This window comes from Cottoperca gobio, chromosome 8 (genome assembly GCF_900634415.1).
Source record: "Cottoperca gobio chromosome 8, fCotGob3.1, whole genome shotgun sequence".
In the NCBI taxonomy this organism is placed as follows: domain Eukaryota; kingdom Metazoa; phylum Chordata; class Actinopteri; order Perciformes; family Bovichtidae; genus Cottoperca; species Cottoperca gobio.
In genome coordinates this window covers 20,597,552-20,605,676 of record NC_041362.1, presented here as the reverse complement: position 1 = coordinate 20,605,676, position 8,125 = coordinate 20,597,552, and the positions used below count along the sequence as shown (strand labels likewise).

Here is an 8,125-nt window from a genome sequence, read left to right as displayed (position 1 = left end):
TAGAGTTTGTGGGACCAATCACTATCATCTCAGTTGTATCGTTATACCATTTTAATCCAGCATTTGACGTCATTGAGGCAGGCAAGGAGATCATCTAGTGTTAATGAACTTGAGAGGTACATATAACTGTGTGTCATCAGCAAAAAAATGGTCAGAGACACCATGGTTATGAATGATCTGGCTGAGAGGAAGCATGTATATAGAAAACAGAGGATCAAGACTAGACCTTTGTGGAACCCCACAATTAAAATGAGCAACAGAGAAAGTTTTCTTGGAGAGGTAAGCACATGGTGAGGAGTTCCTTTTTTAGACCAACCCAGGTTTCTTAATGAAAAGTGATCCACAGACAGCTTCCAGCTGTGTGTTAGTAATTGTAAACATATCTGTTATATTTGGAAATGGATGATGTTTCAATGCTTGTTTAATGGGCATACACATGGACACAGCACAGCACATCATACACAGTGAAATTTAACCCATTTGTTATATTAAAGGCTCGCTTTCTAAAATGCTATTTCGTCCGTGTTATTGGGCTTGGTATATGAAGGTTGCATTTCTATTGTGAAAGGTGCCATATATTTTTTATTATTATTGATGTATTCTTAATAAATCACGATGATAACAGCATAAAAAAGTTGTCTGCTAACAACAATCGGTCGCCGCGCCGGAAACATCCACTTCGGTAATGTTTGGCGATGATGTCACAAGTAGAACACAGCCGCCAGTGTTTGTATACGTTGAAGCGTCCAGCAAAGACTGATGTCAATTATTACGAGAAAGAATGGACAACAATCGATCGCCAGGGATAATTGGCAAGTGATGTGTTGTATAGGGATGTGGGGCCGTCTCCAAATCTAGCTTTCTGTAGCCAAAAGATGATAAAATGTTGTGTTTATGGACAAGACAAGTGCATCAAAGAGCAGACTTTGCTGGACCAGGAAAACCGGGGTCGATGAAACTGAAAACTGAACGCAGATGCTGTGCCTATAATACTGCCAAGACCCCAGCCAGCACAAGCCACAATGCCGACTCAAACAAGTCCGCCGATGCAGAGTCCTCTACCAAAGAGACGACGAAATGCATTCGCCAAAAGGGAGAGAGCGAAGGTAAGCCGTGCTACTTGTTGTTTACTTTATTTATTGTTACAAGCATAAAGCCATAATCAGTCTAGGCCTACTGTATGTGACGAGTTTACCCCAGGCCCTAGCCGATGTGTGTGTTGTTTGTAGTATTAATAACTTTAGCTGATTACGCAAAATTAGCTTAATTCAATGTTTATAACAGGCTTCCCGATTTTATTCTATGGTTTGAGTAAAAGCATGAGTCTATTTAACTTTTAACTATCACCCTATTATTACATAGGTATTGAAACATTGTTGAATGAAGCCACTGACAGAACTGAGAATACCTGTATGATCAGCAACAATCAATTGGACATCCACACTGCGGAGGAAGCTGTGTGTACACCAGTAAGTATACAGACTGTACGTCATCTGTACATTACAGTTGTATTACCAGTAGACCTGCACATGACGTGTTAGAAATACAATTTATGTACATAATTCATATATGTTTGATTTGATCATTGCTCTCAATCAATTCAACCACATCTTTTATTATGTTATTAGATATTGTCTTTAGGCAGACATGTATACATGTGAAATACAATTTCAAGCTGGTTTGAAAGATTTATTAGTAAAGTTGTGATTTGTACATTTCAGACATGTCAGAATGAAATTGCTGTGCAGACGGATCCCCCTCCACGGATACACCACAAGTCCATGCAGGCGCGACCACGTGTCAGGTCAGCTGGACTGCAAGTTCCAATCCAGGTTGGTTGTTCCAAAGGTCAGCATCATAATATTTAAATATTGATATGTAAGATACAAATACATATACACATATACACATATACACACACATATATATATATACAGTATATCTCAAAAGTGAGTACACCCTTTAGATTTTTGCAAATATTCTGTTATATCCTTTCAGGGGATAACATTATCCTACTGAAACTTTGATATAACTTAAAGTAGTCAGTGTGCTGCTTGAATAACAGTATAGATTTATTGTCCTTTGAAAATTACTCAGTACACAGCTGTTAATGTCTAAACAGCTGGCAACAAAAGTGAGTACACCCCATAGTGAACATGTCGTAATTGTGCCCAATGATGTTGTTTTCCCGCCCTGGTGTCATGTGACTCGTTAGTGTTACAAGGATTCAGGTGTAAATGATAAGCAGGGCTGTTAAATTTGGTGTTTTGGGCACAATTCTCTCTGAATGCTGGACAACATGGCACCTCATGGCAAGGAACTCTCTGAGCGGCTGAAAAAAAGGATTATTGCGCTTCACAAAGATGGCCTTGGCTATAAGAAGATTGCCAACACCATGAAAATGAGTTGCAGCACAGTGGCTAAGATCATACAGCGGTTTTCCAGGACAGGTTCCACTCGGAACAGGCCTCGCCAGGGTCGACCAAAGAAGTTGAGTCCACGTACTCAGCGTCATATCCAGAGGTTGGTTTCCAAAAATAGACGTGCGAGTGCTTCCAGCATTGCTGCAGAGGTTGCAGAAGTGGGATGTCAGCCTGTCAGTGCCCAGACCATACGCCGCACACTGCATCAAATCGGTTTGTATGGCCGTCGCCCCAGACAGAAGCCCCTTCTGAAACCGATGCATAAGAAAGCCCGCAAACAGTTTGCTGAAGACAATGAATCCAAGAACATGAGTTACTGGAACTATGTCCTGTGGTCTGATGAGACCAAAATAAACCTGTTTGGGTCAGATGGTGTCCGGCGTGTGTGGCGGCACCCTGGTGAGGAGTACCAAGACAAATGTGTTTTGCCTACAGTCAAGCATGGTGGTGGCAGCATCATGGTCTGGGGCTGCATGAGTGCTGCCGGCACTGGGGAGCTGCATTTCATTGAGGGACACATGAATTCCAATATATACTGTGACATCCTGCAGCAGAGCATGATCCCCTCTCTTCGGAAACTGGGCCGTAGGGCAGTTTTCCAACATGATAATGACCCTAAACACACCTCCAAGATGACAACGGCCTTGCTGAAGAAGCTGAAGGTTAAGGTGATGGACTGGCCAAGTATGTCTCCAGACCTAAACCCAATTGAGCACATGTGGGGCATCCTCAAGAGCAGGGGTGTCAAAGTCAAATGGACGGAGGGCCAAATAAAAAATTTAGCTACAAGCCGAGGGCCGGACTGTTCGAATGTTCATTGAAAAATTTTTAAATGACGCATATAGTCTAGTGAACCTAATTGAACCTACTGAAAACCTAACAAATATATTCCAATATGATCAGATAAATAAAGCAATATTTTCTTATGGCTCTGTCAGTAATCTTTAATTTTCAACAGACACAAAAGACAAATTTCCTTTATATAAAAATCCCCATAACATGAACATTAAATGAAAGAAACCGGTATTCAAGGCACCATCAGTAGCCTATATTTTCTATTTTAGCAAAAGTGGGCTAAATTTACTTCAAAGAAAAAAACAATAATAGCAATTTTCTATCATCCACTCAACTGAAATATTTTTAAAATATAATTGGATTGAAATACAATAAAATAAAGTGCAAAAATCTATTAATCAAAAACAACACTTTGTTTAAGGAGAAGTAACATGCAGTGAAAACAAATATTAAACTTTAACTTTTAAACTTGAACTGAGTAAAAACTCTAAATATGTGATTGCACAGTAATGTTCACTTGTTTGAGGTTGAGGGTGATACTTGGTGGTGTCCCATCTTTTCCACAAGTTCATCAATGTTCGGGGTAAGGCTCTGAGCTGAGGAAATCCTCAGAATTGAGTGGAGGTGTTCAGCAGTAAGTCGACTTCTGTGTGATGTTTTGTTCAGGTTCATCAAAGAAAACAGTTGTTCACACAGGTATGTGCTGCCAAACATAGACAACGTTTGAGCAGCCTGGATGCGCAGCTGGGGCATTGTGTCGGGGAGGAAACGGGCGAACTCCGCAGCACCCACTGCCGCATATTTTGCCCTCAGTGCATCATTGCATTGGAGGTCAATCAACTCCATTTGGAGGTTTGGTGGTGAGCTTTCCACGTCAACAGCAAATGGGTTACCGAGCAGTTCCAACCTGCTTTTTTGTGCTTCAAAGTCAGCAAATCGGCGTCGAAAGTCAGCGGCAAGCATACCTATTTTATCAGCCAACTGTGCGCTCGGGAACGCACTGGTAGAGAGCTTCTCTTTCATGGTCTGGCAGCTGGGAAAGTGGCTCAAATTTTCTTTCCGCATCTGCGTCTCCCACAGAGTCAGTTTGGTTTTAAATGCCTTCACTGTACTGTACATATCAGAGATGACATGATCCCGACCCTGCAGCTGCAAGTTCATTGCATTCAGATGACTCGTAATGTCACACAGAAAAGCCATTTCACACAGAAACATTTCGTCTCGGAGTTGTGTTGTGTCTTTCCCTTTGCTGTCCAAGAACAGACAAATCTCCTCACGAAGCTCGAAACATCTTTGAAGCACCTTTCCCTGGCTTAGCCATCGCACCTCTGTGTGATAAGGCAAATCACCATGCTCCGTTTCTAACTCCGTCAGAAATGCCTTGAACTGGCGGTGATTCAAACCTTTGGCTCTGATAAAGTTAACTGTGCGCGTGATGATGCTCATTACATGCTCCATTTTCAAGGCTTTACCGCACAACGCTTCCTGGTGTATGATACAATGATAAGCTGTCAGCTCACCTGTCGCGTTTTCCTCTTGCATCTTTTCCCGTATCTTCGCCACCAGTCCGCTCCTGTGTCCACACATCGCAGGTGCTCCGTCGGTTGTCAAACCCACGAGTTTTTCCCAAGGCAGCTCCATCTCATTTACACATCTTGACACCTCTTCATATAAATCATGCCCCGTAGTTGTGCCATGCATAGGACGTAAAGCCAAAAACTCCTCTGTCACGCTTAGGCTGGAGTCCACTCCGCGGATGAAAATTGACAACTGGGCAATGTCAGAAATGTCGGTGCTCTCATCCACAGCCAAGGAATATGCAATGAAATATTTTCCCTTTTTCACAAGCTGCTCTTTTAGATTGATGGACAACTGGTCTACTCTCTCGGCAATGGTGTTTCTGCTCAGACTCACATTTAAAAAGAGTTGCCTTTTTTCTGGGCAAACTTCGTCACAAACTTTAATCATGCAGTTTTTGATGAAATCCCCCTCCGTAAATGGCCGGGCTGATTTAGCGATCTCTTCTGCCAAAATAAAACTGGCCTTGACAGCAGCCTGGCCTTGTGATTTGGCTTTTTTGAACAGAGCCTGTCGAGATTTGAGGCCTCGTTTTAATTCCTCTGCCTTTTGTAGCCTTTGTTCCATGTCCATATTCTTGTTTTTGTCCGCGTGTTTCGTTTCATAATGTCGTCTCAGATTATACTCTTTCAGTACCGCCACACTTTCTCCACACAGAAGACACACAGGTTTTCCAGCTACCTCCGTGAACATATACTCCGACTCCCACCTTGTTTGAAACCCCCGGTTCTCAGTGTCCACCTTCCGTTTTGCCATTTTTGATGGGTATCTGAAAGTTAATTTTACTGTGATGCTGACGACTGCTGTGCCAATAAATATTGAAATGAAGCAGCCTACTGCTCGGTGCGTCACCGTTGCATTGTGGGAAATGTAGTATTGGTGCGTGTAAAAGATCTGCGGGCTGCGGGCCGGTTCTAATAATAAATCAAGATCATCCCAGGGGCCGTAAAAAACCTTCTCGCGGGCCGGATGTGGCCCGCGGGCCTTGACTCTGACATATGTGCTCAAGAGGAAGGTGGAGGAGTGCAAGGTGTCCAACATCCGTGCGCTCCGTGATGTCGTCGTGGAGGAGTGGAAGAAGATTCCAGAAGCAACCTGTGCAGCTCTGGTGAATTCCATGCCCAGGAGGGTTAAAGCAGTGCTAGATAACAATGGTGGTCACACAAAATATTGACACTTTGGGCACAATTTAGACATGTTCACTATGGGGTGTACTCACTTTTGTTGCCAGCTGTTTAGACATTAACAGCTGTGTACTGAGTAATTTTCAAAGGACAATAAATCTATACTGTTATTCAAGCAGCACACTGACTACTTTAAGTTATATCAAAGTTTCAGTAGGATAATGTTATCCCCTGAAAGGATATAACAGAATATTTGCAAAAATCTAAAGGGTGTACTCACTTTTGAGATATACTGTATATATAATATTCTTGATTATAAAACTCTTGACCGAGACTCAATGCTTTGTGCCAAGACAATGTTGATGAGGAACCTTTCGAAGTCCCAGATCAGCAGTCGGTGGGAAGAACCAAACAAGAGGGATGCTGTTGTGCTGTATAGAAGCAGATTCAATCACTGAACTGACATTGTGTTTTGTTATTGTGTCTAAGTGCTGATACTTGAATGACGTGTAATTGTCAGATGGAAACGTAGCCCGGATCTTTTGAATGGCACATGATGGCATTCTGTGGTTCTTACCAAGTATTCCCCAGCAAAATCTCACTAGCTGGCGATATGCCACATAGCCATACATTCTGTAAAATACAAGATAATACATGTTAATGGTAATCACTTCAACCTTGTTTGCATATTTATCTATTTATTCTGTAACTTTAAAATACATCAAAGTTTCTGAGCTCTACACATTTGTGAACACAAGTAACTTACTCATTACGTGGCTGATCACCTGCTTGTTGTCTGTCCCTCTTCAAATACCTTTGGTAGGCTGCAACATCCAAACATCCAGATAATTTGATTGGATTCCTGGGTGATCTGTTATGCAGGTTGTGTTTGCTCCATGTCCCTCATATTCATTGAATTCCTCCATTTTGGCCTCCATGACATCCTTTTATTGGCAGCAGCTCTTCAATTGCTTCCATAATTGTACAGTTTTACATGTTCACCTAAATGTACAAAAGAAGAGTGGTAAGGACATGTACACAATATGCAATATCCAGGAAAATGGCCAATATTAACATCATCTTAATTACTTACTATTTATATGCCTGTGTTTCACGACAGGTTTGTAAGCAGCTCATAAGCCTATTATGGTCGTACGGAGGTCGTATCTACCTAGTAACAACCTTTTACCCGTTTCACGTCATTCTCGTAAAGTTACGACATTGTAACTTCCATGAAACTCTGGTAAGTTTTACGGTTACTATAGGCAGCCGTAAGACGCTCGTCAGTAGGCAGACTATACTTTATAAAACAACGCTGTCCTCCCGGTCTGTTTGTTAGCTAATAGCTACTGCTTTATATACAGCCTTGTAATGAATGCCGTTTGACATCAGACACAACGATAGAACCTCAACCACAGAAACTTTGAGAAAGAAACAAGTTATCAAGTTATCAAGCTTTACAGACGTCGCTGTGTCTAAGTTGAGAAATAATTGAATATTTAGCTATCAAGCTATTTGCGGACAACTAGTCGGGTTCCATAACAATTCATGGAAACCAAGCTATCGACTGGATATACGATAGCTTGTGATCTATTTACGATCGAGGATAATGTTAAGATTTATTATTATGTATTTATTATATATTGAGAAGTTTTATGAATTATAGTCAAATCCAGAATCACCGTCACCATCATCCGCATGTTTGCTCCATCTGTGTCTCCATCGCTGCTATAATATTGTGGCTCGAACTGGTATGATTCCACAACATTAAACTTGCCCGCATGATCTGATTCCACGACACCAGCATCCTCTTCAATAAAGTCCACCTCTTCTTGAAGGTGCAACAAGTCTATTGATGACTCATTGTCACTCGATTCTGTCGAAACATCCGAGCCAGAGTCCAACATCGCCACGTCTGCCATGCTGTCTGTGTATTCAACTGGTGGACTGTTCTACTTGTGACGTCAGAAAATGGCGTCGGCTGTTTCGTTAGCGGAGATGTCAACATCAGTGGTCGACATAATAAATCGTGATTTATTAAATACTGCGGGCATTGTGTCATTAATAACACATTATTTTGCACCACAAATAGCATTTACTATCATCCGTAGAATTTCATCTGTATCATTTCGTAGGCTCTTTAATGTAAAACGGTTTTGTCAAGAGATCTGGGGAAATAATTTAAACATGAAAGAATGTGGTAAA

At 41.6% G+C, this 8,125-nt stretch overlaps 1 protein-coding gene across 1 annotated transcript; it reads right to left on the bottom strand.

Moving 5' to 3' along the window:
• Positions 1-3,163: 3,163 nt before the first annotated feature.
• Positions 3,164-5,790, bottom strand: LOC115011715 (general transcription factor II-I repeat domain-containing protein 2-like). Its single transcript, XM_029436927.1, has one exon. It carries the CDS (start codon positions 5,550-5,552, stop codon positions 3,732-3,734), a length of 1,821 nt encoding a protein of 606 aa, XP_029292787.1. The 5' UTR covers positions 5,553-5,790; the 3' UTR covers positions 3,164-3,731.
• Positions 5,791-8,125: the final 2,335 nt, after the last annotated feature.